The sequence below is a fragment of the Sebastes umbrosus genome, chromosome 3 (assembly GCF_015220745.1).
Source record: "Sebastes umbrosus isolate fSebUmb1 chromosome 3, fSebUmb1.pri, whole genome shotgun sequence".
Lineage (NCBI taxonomy): Eukaryota > Metazoa > Chordata > Actinopteri > Perciformes > Sebastidae > Sebastes > Sebastes umbrosus.
Window position 1 is genome coordinate 23246728 of NC_051271.1, and position 23992 is coordinate 23270719.

The window sequence follows — 23992 nt, forward strand, 5'->3', positions numbered from 1 at the left end:
TGGCCAAAATAATTGCGATTCACAATATTATCCCGATAATCATCACAATATTTTCACTTCTCTACCATGATAGCGAGCTAGACAGCTTTTTCAAGTTACTCGTGACGATATTCACGATTATCCTGATCATGGAAATTCAAATTCAACTTATTATGAGTGTTTTTTTATCACGATCTGCGATAAAATCCTATATCATCCCATGCAATTTCTCACTTTCTAGATGTTGTAATGTATGCTAGCCAGTATCAAAAACCACCTCTGCATATTTTAGTATCAGTATTTTCTTTGAGCCGATCCTAGATTGATTTTCTGCCACAGCCGTTCAGAAATGTCTCTGTGCTTTGTCAAAAACAATATCCAACACAATAAGAGAGTGTGTGTACAGATGACTGCTCAGAGCTTTGTCTGCTGATGGAGTTTCAGCCACCATCTATTTTGTAAAGATGAAGTTGAATATCATTACTGTTCCCATGTGGCCTGAGTTTAGAGCCTCATACTAGCGCTGTCTGTCCTGTGTTTGTGAACATGTATGTTTGCCTTGTCACCCTCAGAAGAACAAAGGAATGATGCCAGTGGGCAGCCAGTCCACAGAAGAGGTAGACCAGAACTACGTACCCATGAGTGCCAACTCCCCGTCACACCATCACTCGGGCAGTTTGTCAGAGCCGATGCACGAACCGAACTATGTGCCCATGACCCCGAGCACCATGGAGTTCTCCTCCCTGGGAAAGCAGGTCCCCCCGCCCGCCCACATGGGCTTCCGCTCCAGTCCCAAGACCCCTCCTCGCAGACCAATGCTCAGTGACTGCCAGCCCCCGCCTGTGGACCGAAATCTCAAACCTGACCGCAAAGGTGAGAGGACAACGGGTGTGCATGCATGTGTAGCTGTTCATAAATATTCTGTAGGTTTGTCAAATCCTTGCTACGGGGTTGATGTGTGCTGAAGTGTATTGTTGCACTAAACTTGCTTCAGTATGCTCAGTATTCCACTAATGCAACAACTGACCATGCTTTGTCTCACACTCCGCTGCTATTCTCACAGTGCTGCTGGCTCATGGTCATAAAGCCATCTGTACAACAATTTAATCATTTCCAACCATTCTCAAAGCGCTGTCTGTCTTCATCATACTTCTGTTGCCATTGTGGAAAAAATGTGTTTACTCATTTTGTCTCCCTTGATTTGTCTGGTATACCATCATCTTCCTCTGCGCCTGTCTTTGACCAGCTTATTTCACCTCTTGATACATTAGTTTAATGCCCGCTACATCCTCTTACATCCAACACAGTAAGCTCCTTGTCAAAAGCACTTTTGTCCCGAGCTCAAGAGGCCTGTAGACCGTTTTGGAGGGGGCTGGTCCCTGTGCCATGGAGTGACCGAAGCCCGGAGTGGTCACCTCCGTCCCCTTTGTTCCCTTCATCTGAATGGAGCTCTTTGATGAAAGACCTAATAGCAAGGGGAATTACAATCTGGGCATGTTGAAAGGCTGAGTAATGGCCAAAGAGAGAAAGAGAGTTGAAGGATGTCAAGGAGACGGGGAGTCATCACGTAGGCAAACTAAAAGCCAGGGCTGTTAATGTCACTGAAGACAACAGGACATGTTATAGAGTTTTATAGTTCACCGTGGGGAATCCTACCATGCACCATTGGTGACCTTTGAGTCAGTCATATCCAAATTTGGCATACATCATCTCTGGACTATCATGACTAAAAGTTATAAAAAGATTTGTATTACTCCAAATTATTTGGCTGCATAACTGGGAATCCCCAGTGCTCATGCAACTTGGATGTATATTGACAAACAGAGCTACTACAAGTATCTATGGTACTCATAACTCTGTATGTTAAATAATTTGTGTTATGCAGTTCATTGCACAAAGTTTATTCTTGAATATATAAACTCAAGTTAGGGGAGGAAAAATCATAGCTGCCAGTAACCAATCAATTTTCAGCAGCTCTTCTGCACAGCTGTTTTTGCCTCCTCAGGCATTTTAAACATCCAGTTTTTTTTTAGAAATTTGTAGTTATTGGTGCAGAATTTGGGGAGGTGTCAGTATAATTCATATTTAGGCCTGCATCTTTTAATCTATAATTCCCAGATTTACCAGGCGGTAAAAAGTATGGTCTCTTTTATAGGTTTGGCATTTTTAGACTTTCTTGCTATACTTCCTCTCTCTCATTCATATTGTCCAGCAACCCTGATTTTTTTCCCCCTTTTTCTTTGTTGACATTAAATTTACTTCTACCACTATTCCTTGCATCATCTTATTTGACTGTCTTCATCAAATTTGTCTGGGTTTCATTAGGAGAGCTAAGAGACAGAAGTGTAGCTACTATTTTTTTTCAACAGTGTTGAAACATCTACAAACCTCCTGATTTGCCTTCCCCTTCTGATGGTATCTTATTGATGCATTTTAATTTGATGTAAAGCACTTTGTAATTGATGTAATTTGAAAGATGCTATACAAATATATATTATTATTATTATTATTATAGTTTAGATCAAACCCACTGCTCCCAGTACAAATGTACATGCTGCTTGGCTACGTGGATCTTGGATCTGCAGCTGTATTCTGTAGTATAAACTGCACAGGGACCAGCATTAAGCCCAGAATTCAAAATATGGACACAAATCTTTTTGGCAGATGTTTTTGAATATTTTAGGTATGACATTCAGACTGAAACTGCAATCACTATTGAGAAGCACTGACATAAGATACTTTCTCTAAACTGTGTTTAAATTAGAGTGTGGATAAAACCTTTTTTTTTTTTTTAAATAAGAAGAATATCACATGCTCTTTTTTGGGTATATTATTCATTTCTTTATTTACCATGAGCCATGCAAAATTCCTCTCTACTGTGGACTAATTCAACTCACTAGCAGCTATGTTCATCTTCTGTGCGCTTCTCTCTGCTTTGGTTTGTCTCAGCCGTACATTGTGAAGGCTTTGACATCTGTGGTCAAGGCCAGCAATCGGCTTTTACTTCATTGACACTATGTGATTCCATTGATATGAATTATCTTACTTTGAGATTGGGGCACACTTAGGTTTTTGCTCTTGCAGAAAAATGTTGTGATCAGTGTGTTAATGTGAGCTACAGTATGTGTCTCGTCAGTAAGTTACTTGAGATCTGTGTGTGCTCTTCTCCTCATGACATAATTTCTCAGTGTACTCTCTCAGTGCTTATACACGGCTCGTTGTGCATGCACAGCTGTGATGTCAGTCTTTGTGTGGGAAGCCGTGGTGCATGGAGTGAGGTGCATGTTGGGCAGTATGGGTCTGCTGTTGTCATGACGATCATCCTCTTGATAACTGTGCTGCACAAAAAGGTGATTGGGTGTACGTGAGAGGGTGTAGTTTTGTTGTTTGGCGAAGTCTCGTCTTTTTGCTTTGCATGGCAGGGCGGTTGTTACTGTCGGGCTCAACTGTTGTGATCACCAGAAATTCTATAATAAGCAAAGTCTTCTTTCACCAATCAGGTCAGAGTCCTAAAATAATAAGAGCAAAAGGTGTCGGTTTAGAGCGAACCGACTCTCAAACCGTAGGTGAATTCCCGAGGGGACGACGCAAGGGTAGGTACTCCACACTGAACTGCCACTGTGTTTGTGAAAACTTTCCATTCTTTGACCTGTCAATACTCCACTTCTTCTTGACTCTTTGCATGCGGTGGGATTTCTCTTGTTTCTCAGGCCTGTTGGTTCTTTAAGAGATGAACAGTGTGCATACCACTCAATTAAACCGTACCTTTTATTATTTGCGGTCTGAGATGAGCACCTCCATCCAGAACTACCCAAATAGGTTTAAGAATATAACATGGGTGTCAGAGCTGTTGCTTTAATCCAGTCTTATTTTAAATCCCAGCAGGAGGGGGATGAGCGTGCTCTTCATGCACGGTGGATTGGAGTCACAACACACCTCTAAGAATAATTCTGTTACTATCACCTTACCCTAAATATCACCTCACTTTGATGTGACTACTTACATGCAGTCAACCAAATATCTTACTAACATTTCTCTTCCCAAACATTTCTTTTTGTGTTTTTGTTTAATATATTGTGCTTTCAAAACACACATTCAGATGTTGCAGCCACAACAGAATTATTGTCACAAAAACACTAACATGGCTCTGGAAAGTAGTAGATAGCTCTTCAGGAGGATATTGAACAATGATATCATCTAATGAAAGAGAGACTTCCATAGATGATCCCTCTCTGCTTGTGTACATGCAGTATGTACTGGCAAGTATATAGTTTACTGTGTTTTAGTCCAACTCCTGTGACATTAGGCTCTGATAACATATTCACTGTTACATTGCACACATTTTTGCATTGTACATAAGGCCCGTTGTTTTCAGTTTGTATTGATTTTCACCTATTTATGGGGGCATATCTTGAAAAGCTCACTTTTTCAGTGCTTGTGCACATACATTTGGGTATCTAGAGTGGCTACCAGCCCACAAACTGTGAAATAAGACAATCCAGTCAGTTTTTTGTGGGCTGCCTGGATCAGAAAAGATGTGATTGAACAAGCCATTCAGATTAGTATATATCACCCACAGCTTGAGAACTACCTTTGCAAAGGTGCGCCACATTTTTCTCACAAGCCAATCAGAGCAGACTGGGCTTTTTCGGGATGGGGGCTTAAGCTGGGGACACACCAACCCGACATCAGAGAACTAGCAGTGACGAAGGCCGCCTGTTGTGTTGCCTCCCGTCGCCTTTGTTTTGGCCGACAAGTTGAACCTGAACACACCGCAAAGACTACAGCCGACGACCAGTCAACACGTACGTTCTGCGCTTGCGTGAGATGAAATAACTCTCCAAACCAGCAGGCGGCGGTAGTCTGTATTTGTCATTCAAAAAGGGAAATCAGAAGACCGAGGACCACCTATATACAAGCTGTTATGATACGTACATGAAACAATGCGGCATTTGCTGACCATTTTCACTCCACTCTCACTCACCACGTAGCTTCATTCCAGATGACCATGTCGCTGTGAAAATATCTGTGTGTTGGAATATATGTGATGAAGATGAAAAATGAGAAGAGCCTTCTGTTTTTTTCCAATTGACTTTAACTCGTTAGCTTGCTTTCCTCACCTCCGTTTCTCTTCTCGTGCACTGATTTGTTTAAGCTGAACAGCCAATCAGAGTGATTTCTCTCACCGACGGGCGCCGCCGCCGATTAAGCATGTTGAATCTGCCGAAAAACCTGCAACACAGGCAGACTAGAGCCGACAGTGCGGGACACACCAAAAAAACGTGGCTGACAGACACTCACCGGCGGCCCCAAACTGTCCGACAGCTGACCGTCGGCTTGGTGTGTCAGGGCCTTTAAAGAGACAGGCACTAAAACAGAGCATTTCAGACAGAGGGTGAATACAGGTATATTTAGACAGACACTATGAGAAAAATAATGTGTTTTTTGAACATTAAAACATGTATTCGTGTTCTAGTAGAAACCCAAAATACGTATTAAGTACGAACCTGGAAATGAGCATGATATGTCCCCTTTAAAGGAAGGACGTTGAACTATGTTTCACATATTTGATGTCCTCACCAATGCCTAAGTTGTTGTTTTTCTTGTATTGCTACAAAAGTCTCAGCGCAGTTTGCAGCAGACAAGATCTGCTTGTGATGAGGACATGCTTCGAATGATAGATATTGAAGGGATAAATAGGGGGAAAATGCTGCTTAATATTATTTATTGATTCAATAATTAATTTGCGAAGCAATAAATGATGCTACTAAAGAGAGTTGCTATGCAAAAGGCATACATTTAGATTTTGACCAAGATTTTTGTATTTTTTGTATTTTGTTTTTTATTTTTTATTTTTAAATTATGAACACACAGGTTGATTAACTCCACATTATATAAAACTTTTCTGTTGTCAACCTCCTTAGCCTTGCAGTACATACATGTAGCTATGTGACTGTAGCAGTGACTGACTGGTGTGTGTACTACCTTGCTTCAGGAAGACCCGCTCCACTGGAGATAAAACCACTGCCTGAATGGGAGGAGCCCAGTACGCCTGTCCGCTCACCTGTCACACGGTCATTCGCTCGGGAGTAAGTATCTAAAACGTTCTGCAGCTTTTTTCATAGCTCTGCATTTTGCTAACAACTAAGGGCGTGTTCACACTACTCTGCTTTCCTTATAAAAAGAAGTTTCACTTCTTATTAGGAGGAGTGGACTACTTTTCAAAGCTAAGAAAAATTTTACTTTTTGAGACGCACAAGGCACAGGACAATAAAAATAAATTCCTGCACTTCATCTCCAGGCGACTAAAGCAGCTGATGTTGTGGAAACGGTGCATCGCCCTAATTGCTTGTTGTATTAGCAACACAAAATACAGTTGCTTTTTTGCTGTAAAATTATTATTTGTTGTGAACATTCCCTTTTGTAGTGAATACAATTAACTAAATAAGTAGGCACTAACACTTCATGCATTACTGATGTCACCTTGTGACCAAAGTAGCACTGCTCATACAAACCAGTCTGGGTTATGCCTCAGAGTTACATTATTCTGAATGCAGTTTGTTGTCTTATCTGGGATGAGGTCTGCTCCTGTGCTTTGTGCTGCAGGGACTCCTCTGGCTGCAGTGGTTTATAGCTGTTATGTCTGTATTATATTTTGTGTTCACCAGAGACTGTGTTTGTCTGGAAGTCGGTGTGTAAACATTGTGAATGCTGCTCAGTTTCTCTAGGTTTCCAATGCCAACGAGACCCCCGTCAGTGCATAGTACGGCCTCCAGCACTGACTCCGAGGACTGTGATGAGAATTATGTAGCCATGGTCTCTAATATGTCCACAGATGAACCAGTATGTAACACACAACTATCCTCTGATATAAGAAGTTGCATGATGATCAAATCTACAGAAAATAATGTGCTAAATGTCTAATTTGATTTTTTAATTGTGATGTGTTTTTTTGTGGTTTGTTGAAAGTATTTTAAATCGTTATTATGTCTGAAATTTACAAACAGATGGATCATAAATACAGCACAGTTTGTAAAAGGCAGACAAAGTTGTCAGGGTTGAACACCATGCAAGCATAGTTGTTGTACAGAAAGTCGCTCCTCTCCCGAAGGCATACATTAGTGTGGACAAATTACTGGTTGCTGCAGACGGACTCCTCGCCACTTCAACTCTTTTCTTTTTCAGTTTCCTCTTGTTCTGCCCGCTCTGCTTTCTTTATTCTCTATTTTTTGTTCTTTTGCTTTTCAGGTATTGAGTTCTTTAAAAAAAAAAAAAAGCTTGTTTTGTCAAAGCAGTACCCTTACTGTAGTTCAAAAGATCCCTTTTTGTTATTTCGACATTGGTTGAAATAGAATTAAAATGAGGTTTCTTTTAGTCATTCAGTAATGCCTACGGAAACAGGCACAATTGGCTTATGTACCCAGAATAACATTGGGTACATCAGCCATACTCTGATAGGATAATATTTCTGTCATCGGGGATTCTTTCTCTCACAGTTTGGGTATTAGATGTACCATTTTCCTATTTTTCCTTGCTGTAACAATTTAACTTTTTCCAACATTTGCTTCGATATACTTCCTGTTCTTTCATCACACGTGTTCATTTCTTTCTCCCTAGTTCCTCATTTCTTTGGCTTCACCAGACTCTGGCTTCATCCATTTTCTTTTTTCCTGCATTTTGTTCTTGACCATCTGCTGTGTTTTTCCTTTGTCACTGCTTCCCTCTCGCTCTGTGTAGAGAGGAGTCCTTCTACTGCACAGTCCCCATCACCCCTGTAAAGAGGGAGGTGGAGGAACTTGACACCATAGAGGAGGTGAGCAGGGTTGCCAGGTTAGACATGCATGGCCTGCCCTGTCAGACGTTTCAGGTGTTATCATTAGATCAGACATTCAGCAACTACATAGTGCATACTTTGCTGTGCTTTTATCACTCCCCAACACCAGCTAGAAAACTGTGGCTTGGATACAGTTTGCAGTGATTTTTTTAGATCACTTTTAGCATGTCCTAGTTGTGTCACCATCCTAGTTCTAATAACTCCACCCTACTTGTAGTAAGAAATTAACACTACCTATAGGTCCAATACGTACTTTAGTGTTGTCACAATACCAGAATTTTGACTCTTTTTTTTTTTTTTACTAACACTAAAGCTCTATCCTTAATTTAAATTTGATGTTAAGATATCAAAAAGAAAGGAAAACACAAAGTGATGTCACTGACCCACTGCTTTATTCAATAGAACAATTTGGAAAGCACCTTTAAAATAAACAACAACACAACACAACCTCTGCAATCAGAACAAGTACAAAAAACTTTTCAGAATTCAAATTAGATTATGTAAAAAATCTTTGCAAAATTATTTGTTTTTCATTGGACAGCTTTGAAGCAACTGGAGTTTTGGCATGTTGGTTTGGTGCCCATCGTTGTTGGCTGTATCAGCAAAATTATGCATTCATGCTTCAGCAAATCTGGTGTCTGTTTGATCGGACAAGCTAGATGAAAAGATGTTCACTGATTGTTCACTGATTAAACAAATCTATTCTCATAATGAAACGATGATCAACTTCATCTTAGTTTTACTATTATTCACTTCTTGCTCCAGTTCTGACAACTAGTTTATATGAACCTAGTGTACACAGGAATTTGGGGTTAATTGTAGGGCTGAACAATTAATCTAAATTTTATTGAAATCGCAATATTGCCGCAATTTTCAAGTCGCAGGAGGCGCAATATTTGTTAGGTGAAATATGTGTCAAAATACCATTTTTAGATTAAATATTGTGGTGCAGCAGAGATGTCCTGGCCTACACATCATATTCTACAGACTTTATTAAAACATCTTTGTTTGGTACAGATCCCCCGCAAAAATCACACCATAATTATTTTTTCAATGAAAATGAGAACAATGATGAAAAAATATATAATTTCCTCTAATATTGCAAATCATATCGCAATATCAGTGAAAAATAATCTGAATTAGATATTAGCCTTAGTTAATTGTCTATTGAAATCCTCTTCTTCATCCTGCGATGAAAATGTTCCAGTCTACAAACCATCCGTACCTGTATGTTCATCCTCTGAAGTTGACTTGAATGCAGTTTGGGCTCGCAGAACATGCTTTGTGAAAGTACCAACTTTTTGGGAAATCAAATCAGTCAAATCTCTTTGCAATATTAGCAAACAAATGTTGGTTAATGTGACAATGCTAGATTGTATTAAAATGTGAGCTTTGTTTCACTGACACTGCCTCAGTGTTCCTCTTCTGTCAATAAAAGCATCCTTTCCTGGCTTGTATAGAACATGAAGCTTGGTGCCCCCATGACCGCGGATGGTGGGAGCAGCCCGATGGTGAAACCGAAGGGAGACAAACAGGTGGAGTACCTGGATTTGGACCTTGACCCCGGCAAGTCTACCCCACCTAGGAAGGTAGGAATTTATCAGCCCCCACATCATTTAAACAGAATAAATACATACAAGAAGATAATTAACGAGAAAACAAACAACCAGACAACAACAAAACACAGTTAAAAACAGTTACATTCAAGAGCGGTGTAGTTGTAATCATGGTTTTAAATGGACATATAGGTACAATGGTGTTAAGTTTTAATGTGTGTTGTAAAATGTTTCAAGCATAGAAACAGAATATAGGAGTAGAACAGACATTCCCTTTCAAGTCAACGTAGCAGGATGGTTGGAGCGGCTCTTATTTTATTTCTGTGGTTCCAAGTTTGTGTAGCACAAACGGCAAAAGCAGTTACCCCAAATTTAGTGTTTGTACGCCGGACTTCAAGCGTTAGCCAATCACTTCAACGAGTCAAATAGTGACTATAGGACCAAATTGATTACGACGTGATGTATGGCGGCAAGTTCCCATTAAGGGCTTTATAAATAATTATTACACGGCTGTGTTGAATACTCAATTCTGATTGGTCAATCACAGCGTTTTACAGTCTGTTATTTCTTTATAGCAGACCTTTGCTATGTATAGCAGACCGTTGCTATGTATAGCAGACCGTTACTATGTATAGCAGACTGTTGCTATGGGCGCAGCTCTGATGTCGGACTCTGGCGGACCGTTTTTGTGTCAAATTATTGATTTCTTAAGTAAGTAGCCGTGTAATAAACGGGATAATGTAGTACTAGCGAGTCATCGTTTTGAAAGAAACCCCGATAGGGCGATGCCGCACGACATGTACAGCGAGCCAATGACCGGCTCACTGTACATTATCCCTTATATAAAAACCAATGTCTATCACGTCTTACTGTTAGAGAGGCCCACCCAACTTTTTCATACAAGATGCAATGATGAGTAGAATAACTGTCACCGGTAACAAATCTTTAGACGGTTTAAGAGTGGAGGCCGAGGCGTGTCTATAGATAATGTCACCATAATCCAAGACAGACAAGAAGAAGGCCTCAATTATTCGCTTCCTACTGAACATAGGAAAATTAGCTCTGTTTCTGTACAAATATCCAATATATTTGTCATAGCTTGCTGACAAGTGTGTCACTGTGAAATTTAAATGTAAGTTTTGGATGCAGTCCGATCCCAAGACATTTGTACTCTTATCAATACGACGTCCGTTCCATGTGTTCACAAGTCAGTTTAAAGGAACTTTAAGACCGACCTTTTGCATGTTTTTGTTCTTCAGATGAAAAGCAATGGAACTGGAATTGCAGTGTCGGATGAGCGTGTTGACTACGTGGTCGTGGACCAGCAACGGACGCAGGCCCTTAAGAGCACCCGGGAGGCCTGGAACGATGGCCGCCAATCCACAGAGACAGACACCCTTTCCAAGGGACCCAAGTGACCCGGTTGTCCCAACCGCCAACCCACCCTCCAAACCCCCAAACCGTTGGGCCTTTTACACTAGTGTGAGCTCTGGTTTGTGCTTTGGGACGGTCCAGCAGTCACGTTCCACCTCAGCAAGATCCTTAATGTGTAGGGCCAGTGGAGCTTCATAGCCACTCAACTGTGTTTAGTTTACACTGCTGTCACCGGCCTAGAGCAGCACTGTGTGTACAGTTGTAGGAAGGGGTGTGAGCCAGGAATAAGCTGTATGCAGTATGAAAGCAGGTGGAATGACTGGACTTGTCTTCGGGGTTCGACTCACAAACTTTGAACATTCGCTGCCTCCTTTATTGGATTAGAGTTTTTTTTTTTTTGTACTGTTCACCTTTCAATGGCCGGTGGGCTGATCTACAGTTAACATTTCCTTAAATTATAATGCTGTTTGATGTTGTTTTGGAGTGTAAATGAAATCACTTGATAACATGATCAGAATATTTTATCAATGCAACACTCTACTACCGAGCATAGCTGGTTAACAGTGTTGATTTTTTAGTTCCTCCTGTTTGAGCAGAGTGACGTTTCCAATGTCACAGGTCAGTCATGAGTCAGTTCGTTTGGATGGCTGAGACTCACCCTGATCTGTGTGTAAGGCCCTGTTCAGACCTGGCATTAACATGCGTCCTGAGTGATTCGATCACTAGTGGACAGCTCAAAGTACGTCTGTTCGCTCTTGGCATTAGAATACGACTCCACATGCGTCTCCAGTGACCACTTGTGATCGGTTCTCACGTCCTAGCAAATAAACACGTAGTAAACACATGACTAATACAGCAGACGTTTGTGACGTAATATTACAGGAATGTCAGTAGTAATATCCTACATATTTGTGAATTTGGGTACATTTTATTAACATCAAAATAAAAGATTATTGTGATGCCGCTTACACCGCTACCTTTGCCAGGCAAGATGCGGGTACAGAGCTTCAGAGAGCCGGGGATGAGAGAGAGCGAGCGGGCCGGCAGGTGTCAGCTCCGTGCAGAGCACCGGAACAAAAACACGGACACATCTCCAACAGTATGATAATAATGCACTTCGCGTGCCTAATCTGTAGATATGTAGCCTATAGATAATATAGAAATATTTTGATAAAATACAGTTTTACCGACAGGATACAGTAGAGCACAGAGGCCATTTCCATACTGTGAGGCAGACCAGTGCTCGCGTCTGTTCGTCTATTGACATGAGGAGCGCAGAAACCCGCAGATCCCAGCGGCACGTCAGTTGAGTAGGCGGTCCTTAATGCGGCCCAGGACACATTTACGTATACACTGCTTAAAGAATGTGGCCATATGTGGCCCAGACCACCTCTGAATGTGGTCTGAGCGATCCGATCTCAATGCGTCTTGGGTGCGTTCACAACTGTACTTAGTGCTGTCCAGTTGTGATCGGATAACTCTGAACAGGGCCTGAGGCAAACTTCAAACCTGATCCCCAAGATAACCCAGTACGACAGAATTTCATCGTTTTATTACCTTTTTCTTTCAATGCAAAAGGCAGTTGAACTCGTTCGTTTTACATGTAACCAAGTGCTCAATTTAAGCTTTGGATTCACTCAAGGTTTAATCCACTGAACATGATTTGATTTCCATTTATTTTGTACGTGGAGATGCTTCAATCTGTTATAATGGAAGTGCAAAGACTGTACAAAAGTGTTATGTATATAAACAGGAAAAGTGTCCTTTATTTGTATGGAATATCCAGCGTGTTTGACTCGAAGGTATGTGGATTCTGCAGGGTAGAATCCTGTGCCTGTCTTAGGTGGTATCAGGACTTGTGATTAATGAATGAATTACTGTGAGTTTTTAAGAGAACGTGACAGGTTTTTCTATAAGTTATGCAAAGGTATCAAACTTAGGCTAGAGAGAGAAAATCAGGTACTTATAATACAACTATCCATTTCTAATTTATTTCTCACGTTATTTCATCAGGTGGATGTCATGTACACTTTTAGCTCAGTATTCTTGATTCATATGGAGGAACTTTTGCTAAAGTCTGTTAAAAATGCTTAGTTTGACAAGCGCCGGTCAATTACTTTCACAAGTTCATTGATATTCCTCATTTCTCTCTCGTCTTAGGTTTAATTTATTTCAAATTGAACTGGCATACAGTTTTGGGAAATTGACTTCCTCATGTAGTCAACTTGATACACCTTTTATAGACAGTGAAAACGTCTTTTTGTCTGCATAAATTTGTGCTTTACTAACCTGTGAACTCTCACTCAGAAGTCCCAAGCATGTGCTACCACAAGATAAAATCATTGCTGTACATATTTTGCCATCAATTAGATTAACATGTATCATTTGAAAAATGTGCCTAATAAGTCATCTTCATTCTACTTCACTCTTTCCTCATTGCAGTCTCTTTGTGATACGGACTGCAAAGCTGATGATGCTTTATCTTTTTTAATGAATCTCGACAGAAAATGTAAATTTTAAAAGTGGACTAAATAAAATCCAACCTCTTATGCATGTGTTGTCTTTCTTCAATATGAGTTCCATTATGATTAGGAAATCTAAATGGAAAAGAGAAGGTGAAGAAATAGATTAGTAAGTTTAAAAAGAAAAAAGAAAAAAAGCCAGATAATGTAGATCATGTCCTGTGTGTGATCCATGTTTTTTTTTTTTTGCACAAGGCGAGACACATATGATTGATGATATAATATGGAAATATGTACTTTTTCTAAAAAAAAAAATGACTTGCTCAACGTTTCGGTCAACAAGGACCTTCATCGGGACATTAAAAATGTGTTGACCGAAACGTTGACTAATAAAGCAGAGAGAAGTGTGTGCGGGAGCAAGTCATTTTTTTTATTTTTTTTAAAGTACATATTGGAGGGGATCAACTCCCAGCACCACAAACAATTTTGAGAATGCATGTTTTCCTCTCCTTGAAGATAATATGGAAATATGACATCAAGAATAATTAGATTTATATAGTCGTAAACATAATTCAGGTATATATAAATAAATAAAATGCTAAGGCAGGATGCAAGATAAGCAAGGAGATTTATGTCAATTCCGGTTGCCATCTTTGTGTAATAGCGAGGGACGGTAGAAGCTACAAGGGAAACTCTCGCGAGATCGTGTAGGTCAGTCACTGATCTCGAGATTTCGCTATTTGTGCTTAGTTTACTAGCTTAACTCATAACTTCCAACTTAACTTAAGTTTGTCAAAGTAACATGTTATAGTAAACATGAAGTTACATGATGCAGCAAATGGATTATGTTGTGTTCCACTTTGCACAGAAGAACCTGTAAATGTCTTCAAAACACACTGGTAAGTGTTAATATATATTATATTGTTAGCATTAGCATTAGCATTAGCATTAGCATTAGCATTATCTTAACTCACTCCTTGACTCACATGTTCTGTTATCCAGCGTTAATACAACAGTGTAAGTCTCAAACTGAACCTGCTTCATCAGTGTTGTTGTTTAGGTTTCGTTATATTAAAGTTTACTAGAGCTAACTGGCTCATTAGCTCCGTTAGCTCACATTAGCGGCTAACGGTAGCTAACAGCTAGGTAGCTAAAGTCTGACCTTGAAAATGACCTTTAGAAGTTTGACTAAATCATCTCAACTCAAAGGCTAACTTTGTTGTTCAAATGACTGATGCATTTATTGTTTGAGGAAAGCAATGCATATTATGATATGATCTATTCAATTAGCTATGAGTATTCTCAGGAACATTTATTATATTATTATTATGCACTATATTCACTTTTAACAGTCTCTTCTGCACTATATTCACTTTTAACAGTCTCTTCTGCACTATATTCACTTTTAACAGTCTCTTCTGCACTATATTCACTTTTAACAGTCTCTTCTGCACTATATTCACTTTTAACAGTCTCTTCTGCACTATATTCACTTTTACCAGTCTGCACTATATTCATTTTTAACAGTCTCTTCTGTACTATATTCACTTTTAACAGTCTCTTCTGCACTATATTCACTTTTAACAGTCTCTTCTGTACTATATTCACTTTTAACAGTCTCTTCTGTACTATATTCACTTTTAACAGTCTCTTCTGCACTTTATTCACTTTTAACAGTCTCTTCTGTACTATATTCACTTTTAACAGTCTCTTCTGCACTATATTCATTTTTACCAGTCTGCACTATATTCACTTTTAACAGTCTCTTCTGCACTTTATTCACTTTTACTTTGTACTTTGCACTACTAACTTTTTTACTGCCTTTTTACTAACATGTTTTGCACTATGGAACTGTGATGCTGGAAACTTGAATGTCCCTCGGGATCAATAAAGTTACCATCTATCTATCCATCTATTAAGGGAGGTGACAGAGACCTATTATATCCTAAATCACACCACTGTGAAAGCTAACTTTACAATACAATATCTGGAAAGTTCAGCTTGAAAGATAATTTTTGATTTTGGAAATCTCCATGCCAGCATGACAGTCTTTGTGTTAAGATTTATTTGTCAAAAATATTTGTAAAGTTGTGTTCATGGTGGTCTTTGCAGATGTAGCAGTGCTCCTCCAGTGTAAACTATACACTGCTAAAGTGTCAAAGGAACTAAGATAAGATAAGATAGTCCTTTTATAAGTCCCACAATGGGGCAATTTGCAGTGTACAGCAGCAAAGGGGATAGTGCAAAAAACAAGATGCATCAGCTAACACAGTAAAAAAAGAGCTAAACAAAGTGTAACAAAATATGAACCATTTAAATAAAAGGAAGTATAAAAATAGGAGCAGTATATACAGTATTGACAATAAACAGACTATTAACAAAATTGCACAAGTGGAAAATGATATTGCACAGTGAGAATGAATGAATGAATGAATGAAATTCCACCTGAAAATATCAGGTTATTGTCAGTTTTTTGGTGTGTAAGTGGTCTACTGGGAGCAGTGCTGGTTGTGGAGTCTGACGGCTGCTGGAAGGAAGGACCTGCGATAGCGCTCCTTCACACACTTTGGGTGGAGCAGCCTGTCGAACTATAATGGTTTTCATCCATGTTGTTTTGCATCTGCTTTAAAGGAGAATTTTGTGTAGTTTCACCCTTGCCTTCACTATTCCTCGTTTTTGCTTGTTTTTTCCCTGAAGAGCTTCATACAGCTCATTGTCTTGCGAGAGATACCCTCAAATTGACATCTAGCCAAGCGTCCAAAGGCCAGAATATCAATTTAAAGCTTGGGTCACCTTGCACATAAACCCAAATCTCTGTCATTTCCTGTTTTTTTAGTCTTACTCAGCTGACCACTAGATGGAGCTGTTGTTTGAAGAACTATATGGCTCTCCTTTGCCTATATGCTTTCCCTTTTGCCCACACCCCTTTCAGTGCAGTCACTTCTCCTGACATGCTCCTGTCTGAGGCTCTGCAGTGCTGTGGCAGCCTAAATTACATTTACAATTTCTTCACCATGAACTTTGCAGGCCAAGGTGCTGTTCTCCTGGGTTACTGCAGTGAAGCCATGGACAACCAAGGCCTTTGAAATCCATCAGTTTGTAATTTAGATGTTTTTTTTTTTTTATAGCTCAGATGTCCATATGTGGCTGTTTGTATGCACAGTGAGATGATTCACTAGTGTTTGCCTAACATACAGTATCTAATGCCGTGGTCCGTCCACTGGAAGGATGCTTACAGGGTTTCTTCAAGGTGCTATCACAAGGATTATTTTGGGTTAAAGCATTGGATTTTTTTTCACTTTTTGTACTAACCAAGGCTCAAAAATCCCCTCATTATTTTTCCTAAAACACTACATTATTGCAAATCTGTGTGTCACATTCTGCTGCAGTCCTTCAGATAAAGTATTTTTTTCCCGCAAAATACGGGGGTGGTTATCCTTTTAAGCAAAGGTTCTCATAGTGGGATCCAGAGACCCTCAGAGATTCCTTATTCTCTTTGTTGCGTGACAAATAGGGGTGAGCACCAACTGTTATTAAATTAAGTTACTAAATCAACAGTAATTTGATCATAAATCACAAAAAATCTGAAGCCCTTTGCATCTCTTTGAGGGTATTTGATATGAAAATGTTCAAGAACCTGTACAGGTGTACATGAGCGTGCATGTATGCATCATTTGTTTTTGTAGTATTGTTATCTGTACCAGGTCCCTATGCTACGAAGCCAGTTCCAACATACCCAAAGTATCTACTACGATCAAGCTAAGCAGTCCTGTGACGGTGGTTATCAACTCGGTAAATCAACCCAGGGTTTCTCAATCTGGATATAAGCGCGTTCACATGAAAGGAGTGGTGTTTGCAGCATACGACCAATCACAAACATGGACAAGTCTACTGTCAGCAGAGCGGCATATCATGCAAATGTAGAGTAAACTATAATATTCTACAAATGCGAAGAAGTTAAACACATAATCCAGACTAAAGCTGAAGCTGCCAGATGCAGGAAGGATCGCTGGCAAAAGAGAAAAATGGCCAATGTGTGAAAGCGTAAATTAACAGACTTCTAATATCACTGTCTCATCTAGAGCACGAATAGATCTTACTATAATTACTTTGTGTATTCTGTTAAATACATTTGATGCTTGCAGAACAGAATAGAAATATAGAAGTTTCTTCATTATTCCCTTTGGTGTTGGGGTGTGTTTGACAATTTAACCTTTTTTCAGCTGTGTCCCCGACTCAGACGCTGTGAAACAGACTTGAGAACAAATAAAAAATAAATCTAAAAATATAATCAAAGCGGGATGCAGGCTTACTTTCATACGCCAGCTGTCCTCTCTGCATTTGGCAGTTTAAACTGTATTGCTTTTAGCCTGGATTATGACTGTAACTTTATTATTTTACGATTCGCACACCAAGCTTTGATTGGTCAGCAGGCGTTTTATCTGGAACATAACCTGCTCCGAAGCAGGTTAGGTGTTCATTATCAGTTACCATGGCGATCTACCCCGGTAAGAAGTGAACCAACGCTGTAGGACTGAAAACCAAGGGTTAAACCTGAAGTTACCTCGCTAACCCCAAATCCTGCTTGGTAGTACAGGCCTTATGTCCGTCCCATTTTATCCCTGATATTGATGATGTATGTCTACTGACGTAAACATCTCAGCCAGCTAATTATCTAATATATTTATGGTTACAGTACAGGCCTCTAGAAATGCAACATATGGGCTGACAGGTTTTGACTCATTTTCTTTTTGAATTGGTACTTTTTTCAGTGCTCATGAGAATGGCTGTTTTACACGCTTGATGTGTGAGAACTAGATTACTGGAAATGTCATCATCTAGGGCTATGCCAGGGTTATTTTCATCTCATGCTTGACCTTGGGGACCTGAAGAACATCTCTCCATCTGTGAACACGAGTTTAAGGCTGCTTTAAAAAAAAAAAAGTATACTGTGTTTTATAATAATTTCAGCTATCATTTATTACTTTCTCAGCTCTCTTTTTCTCAACAGCATCATTTGATAGAAATGGAAAAGCAAGAACTACTTGTTCAAATCCATAGTAAAGCTAGTGAAAAGATACTGGCATCATATAAAACTGTTAACTTATGAAACTAAGAAAACTAGTGAATCCATTGGTACTAACCATGTCATACTAGCTTGTCGGGAAGGAGGCTAAATAATGCTCTAAACTTGCGCTAAATTTTGGCGAGGAAAAACTGGCGCTGCCATTTTCAAAGGGTTCCCTTGACCTCTGACCTCAAGATATGTGAATGAAATTGGGTTCTATGGGTACCCACCAGTGTCCCCTTTACAGACATGCCCACTTTATGATAATCACATGCAGTTTTGGGAAAGTTATAGTCAAGTCAGCACACTGACACACTGACAGCTGTTGTTGTCTGTTGGGCTTGAGTTTGCCATGTTATGATTTGAGCATATTTTTTATGCTAAATGCAGTACCTGTGAGGGTTTCTGGACAATATGTGTCATTGTTTTGTGTTGTTAATTGATTTCCAATAATAAATAGATACATAAAATCCTGCGATTAATTGTAATTAGATATTTTAATTGATTATATATATAGATTTATATAATAAAAGATTGATATTTGACTTCCGTGTATTGACATAATATTGACATGCAAAATATCACGATAATATGCTGCATCCATTTTTTTTCACCCACCCCCTCTCTCTCTCCTGATCAGTGGGTGGTAATGGCTCTATTTGCAAGAAACAATATGCCTCATATAAAAGGTAGCCATTTCAGCCTTTGTATTTAGATCTTTTTAAGCATATGCAGATGCTTTACAACACATGAAATATACTATCCTTCATTCGGTTAAAAGCTTAAAGCTGCTGTGAGAAAAGCTTCTTAATCACTGTCTTTGTGCCATAATGAGGCAATGTTTGAAGTTAAAGTACACCTTGAGCCTGCTCTGTTTGTTTACACGTGTGCCTCTACCTACACAGTCGTAGCTGTGTAGTGGTGCAGCCTGGGGATCCTCTATGCAGTATCTTTGGCAGTGTGTGAGTAATGGAGCAGGGAGAGAGTCTCTTAACGGGGCCAGCAGAATAATTATGAGGCGAGCTGAGAGGCTGTTCCTGGGCAGCAGGGAGCTTGTGAGCTTTATTGGGCCTCGCCTGTCCTCTTGGACCCGCTGCCTGGACTGATGGGAGCAGTCTGTAAGGTGGCCTGGGGTGCTGTCCCCAGAGGTACACATGCTCAGGGGCAACTGTTCTGTGTTTTGGCCTGAAAGCAGGTGGGAATAATGACACAAACCAACTTAAAGAACTGTGTAGTCGATGCTTCGAATGCTGTGTGGGTGGTGATTTGAACAAGAAAATTGCAATGTGCTCTTGTCGACAAAATCCTGCTAACAACATACCTGGTTAATTAACATCATTAGTATGAGTGAAAAGTCAGCAGTATAAGCTTCAATAAATTATGCAGATGTGTGTCATATTAATGGGCAACACACCACAAGTGTTAAAAATGAACATCCCTCAAGAGACGTGTTTGCCCTACTAGGCATCATTGGGCTTGCAGTGCAGCTAATTGATGGGGTAGTGGCAGCTGCAGGGGTCCCAGGCTGCCACTACAGCTAGAGCGCAACCGATACCAATATCGATATTTGAGAGTTCAAAAAAAATGTGCTAATGATGGATTAAACAATATAATTTTATCACATAACATACGCTAACAAACACATTTTAATGATAAAATTGCGACTAAGGTATTTGTACTGAGCGAGACATTTTACAGTTAGGAAAAAGAAGATATGTAATTGCAACGCAAGATAACTTTTGGATTTCTGCACTGCAATTTCTTCTTACTTTTTGGCTGACATACACTTATTTAGGGCTGAAAATAATATAGATTATTCTGTCAACTATATACTGGATTAATTGTTTGGTTTATAAAATGTCAGAAAATGATGAAAAATGCTCATCACATTTTCTGAAAGTCCAAGGGGACATCTTCAGATGTCTTGTTTTATGTGACCAACAGCCCAAAGCCCAAAGATAGCCGTTTTACAATTGTGGAAGATGTAGTTACCAGTTTATTAGGTACACCTAGCTAAAACTAATACAGTCTAATACAACAGCCCTACAATAAATCTTACCTTCATGATGGTTATAATGTTCAGTTTTTGTTGAAACTGTTTTTTAAAGGGGGGTTGATTCAACTTTATCTTTAGTTTGAAGGCTGCAGTTTGTTGTGCTTTTGAATTGTATTGCATTATATTGAGAAGTATTTCTAATAGGGCTGTCAATAAAACAAAATATTTAATTGCACGATTGTCTACAGTTAATCGTGATTAATCACAAATTAATCACAAATGAATCACATTTTTTTTTATCTGTTCAAAATGTCAATGTCAATCAATTAACAGTATAAAACAGTGACAAATATTAGCGTTAAAGAGATTAGTGGAGTTAAAACAAATTTGTGTTAATGCATTATTATTGTGTTAACTTTGACAGCCCAAATTTTTTATATTTTGTCCACCCCATTTATGTCAATGAGTGTAGACTACATATTAGAATCACCTCTCGGTGTAACACATTACAATTCAACAGATAAAACTGTTTCAACAAAAACTGAACATTACAACCTTCATGAATTTAGGATTTATTAGATGGTTGTATTGGACTTCATTAGTTTTAGCCAGGTGTACCTAATAACTAGCAAGTGAGTGTATATGCTGATATATCTGTGATAAGCCAACACCGGCTGATAAAGTCAGCCTTAGATGCAACAATGCACAACACCTAGTTGTCTCCAGATGTGTATTTTCATCACAAAATGAGATCACCTCAGCCCCCACAAGACGAGAGACCATGTAACTGTTACAGTAACTGTTATTCTGGAAATAATATGTTTGAGGTTTTAACCTTAACTTTTGTTGGCAGCTTCCTTGTGCGGGTCTTATTTATTTTGGTGGATGTTACACAGTTGGCCAGGAAATATTTTGTTGACTTTGCTTTTTATCTGCCAATATTTCTGTCTGACTGTTGGTTGAACTCCACTCTACTTACCTGTCTCTGTGAATGAACATCCTGAATCTTGGATGTACTTCTGATCAAATGCATCTCATTACAGTACTTCCTGGCAGCCCTGAGTCATCTTTAGTTCTGTTTACCGCATCTGTCGCGCTCCCTCATCTTCCAATCCTGGCAGACAGTCTGTCATTCTTTTAACCCTCAACCCAGCCAGTCAACCTCTCATCTCGCCTGCATGCCATCTATCTGTCCACTTTTCTTTCTCTCACTGCCTCTCCAGCTTTTCCTCTTTCCTCGCCGTTTCAAACCTCTAATCACATTAAGGCAGAGCCAACGCTGGACTGAATCTAAAACAACTTTCAACATAGCATCAGTGTTGCTGAGTGAGTCCAGATACACTTTTCTTTTTTGTTCTGTCCAGACAAAATCAATTTCTCCTCCTTGTCCAACTCTTAAGTCAGCCATACAGCAGTGTCCTCTTGACACTTATTTTCCCAAAGCACAATTGCAGAATCGATCGAGGTGGATATACAAAAACACGTGGTTTAACAGAATCAAGTAGAGAGCAGATATTTTTGTGTTTTTTTGTGCATGATTCAATGTGAAACTTGTAAACTAACATGTCTCCTAGAGGGTTGTGTACATCTTCAGTACTCAGTTGTCCATCCTTGTCAGTGCAGATAAGGATTGTACTGTACATGAAGAAAAAAGCATGTTTTCTAGTTATGTTTTCTGTATACTTCTAGATCAAAACAACCCTCCTCTCCCCTGACGAGTTCCCATCACTCAGCAATAACCTGGCCTCACCTGCCTGCCTGCCTTTGCCCCGTCTTTGACATTATACTGTGGATCCCACTTCCTGGCAACGGGCCAGAGGAGAAAAAAGTGAGTGATTTCGAAACCTTCCCTCTTGCTTTCTCACCCTCACCAAAGCTGGCACTAATCAGATTTAGCGAGGGCTTGAGGATTGAGTTTTTGTGTGTGACTGCAATGTCATCAGCAGAGATTTGGAGCAGTAAAACCATTACTGTATTGGAAAGAGTGGTAATTGTATTTAGAAAGCAGGATTCAATGGGGAATCGTAATTCAGCTTATGATTTGCGTCATTTTCCCCTTCACAGTTTCACTGCATTTATTGCACATTTGCACAGGTCCATTAACTAAGCTGATGATTATTATATTACCTAGGATTTAACTGCACAACTCTATTGCTCCAGATACTAACTTTACACTGCATAACGAGGTTCTATTAATTTTTAATAGCTTAAAGAATTTGCCTGAAGATAACACTAAATTTATCCCTCCTGATAATGCACTATTATACTTAGGCTCTTCCCATGTACACAATAGACCATTTCACAGCCGTAAACATAAAAGCTGCGCCCACCAGAATAATATGCTACGCACTATATACTCAATATATATGTACTACCGTTCAACATACTTTTGTGTGAATAAACAGTAGTATGTATCATTTCGGACGCACTGAGCAGTAATTCACGTTGTCACTTCCTGAGAGCCTCCTTGCTAGTTGGAGATGCGTAACCATGGTAACCCGGGCCAACCTCGTGACCAAAACAATGATTTGTGAGAATGAAAGTCTGAACTAATTTAAAAACCAATAGATATTAATATATAATCTTATACTTACACTTAAATTGAAGCGTTATTGATGTTACAGAGCTGTCCGTCAGCGTCTGTTATGAACTTTGTTGTCACTACCTCATCGCATTGTGGGATATTTATGCCACCGTAGTGTCCCGCGTTTGCATACCAAAGAACGTATATTGCTAAGTCAATTGTTATTTCCATTGCAATGTCAGCGGCCAGCAGCAGAGCTACGCCTCCGCCATTTTAGACTGAAAGCGACTACCGGACGCCGATAACATGTCCGCCTACAGAGTGCCGTACAAAAGCAAAACAAAATTATTTCTATTCTATTGTTATAATTTTGATGTCTCTATCAAAATGCAGTCTCGTGGGTCTGATGCACGTTCATTATGCCGAGGAAAATAACTCTGGATTTGGCTATTAGTTAATTTTACAACTTTTAGGACATACGGTTTTAAATTAGGGCTATTTAAGTGTTTGTACAGGAAAGTTGATTTACCTCGAAGAAAATTATCTTCTGATTTACAGACGTCTTTTTCTACATCCATGGCTATGGACTCATTGGCGTTTTCAGTCCAAAATGGCAGCAGTGCTACCACAGCGCCATTTAGCGGCCATTGTCAAAAAGGACATACTAAAAAATCTCACATACTGTTTTAGTGTGCTAAATACCATGTTAGTATGGAATTTCAGACACAACCAAACATTCAAATTGTTCCCAGTTTGTTTCCTGTTGCAGTGTGTGTGAATGACATAAGCTGACAGGAAGTAAACATGGACCCAAGCTGTTGCCAAGCAATGTAATTTCGTCGAAACGGTTTAAAGGACAAAATGTTTCCCAACAGTTAAGTGATTTATGAGTAGGATTTTGCTAATAGTCAGGCAGCATTGTAGATTATGTGCTTCTTAGAGATGACTCAGAGATCTCCCCCCTAGATGAGAAGCTAATGTTGGTGCAGTATTAATTGCTGGGGAGAAGGGGACCTCAGTTGTGCATACTAAGATATCAATCTTTGATTACGCAGCTGCCTGAAGATGGCATGGCATTTTCTGCCTCCAGAGCGCACACTGCAGGAGTCCCTTGACTCAAATATAGATTGGCTCCTTGAGTCTGCTCTTGGATGTATCTGGATATGTTTCTGCCTCTGTCTTCACTTTTTGTTTTGTGG

General features: G+C 39.5%; 2 protein-coding genes across 13 annotated transcripts in view; both read left to right on the forward strand.

The window, feature by feature from the left end:
• Nucleotides 1–13296, forward strand: part of gab1 (GRB2-associated binding protein 1) — a 69013-nt gene extending 55717 nt beyond the window's left edge. For 5 of the 10 annotated variants that reach the window (XM_037763918.1, XM_037763920.1, XM_037763924.1 and 2 more), the window contains 6 exons: nt 552–852; nt 3480–3572; nt 5975–6068; nt 6699–6822; nt 9274–9402; nt 10629–13296. In XM_037763918.1, coding sequence (XP_037619846.1) covers nt 552–852; nt 3480–3572; nt 5975–6068; nt 6699–6822; nt 9274–9402; nt 10629–10787 — 900 coding nt within the window. In that variant the 3' untranslated portion in view covers nt 10788–13296. Of the gene's footprint in view, nt 1–551; nt 853–3479; nt 3573–5974; nt 6069–6698; nt 6823–7716; nt 7793–9273; nt 9403–10628 lie in introns of those variants that run through there. The other 5 variants (XM_037763921.1, XM_037763922.1, XM_037763919.1 and 2 more) reach the window with 4 other exon arrangements.
• Nucleotides 13297–13887: 591 nt separating this feature from the next.
• The window catches only part of inpp4b (inositol polyphosphate-4-phosphatase type II B), a 288579-nt gene continuing 278474 nt past the window's right edge, over nt 13888–23992 (forward strand). For all 3 annotated transcript variants that reach the window (XM_037764035.1, XM_037764032.1, XM_037764033.1), the window contains exon 1: nt 13888–14104. The gene's annotated coding sequence lies outside the window, so the exon portion shown is untranslated. The remainder of the gene's footprint in view (nt 14105–23992) is intronic.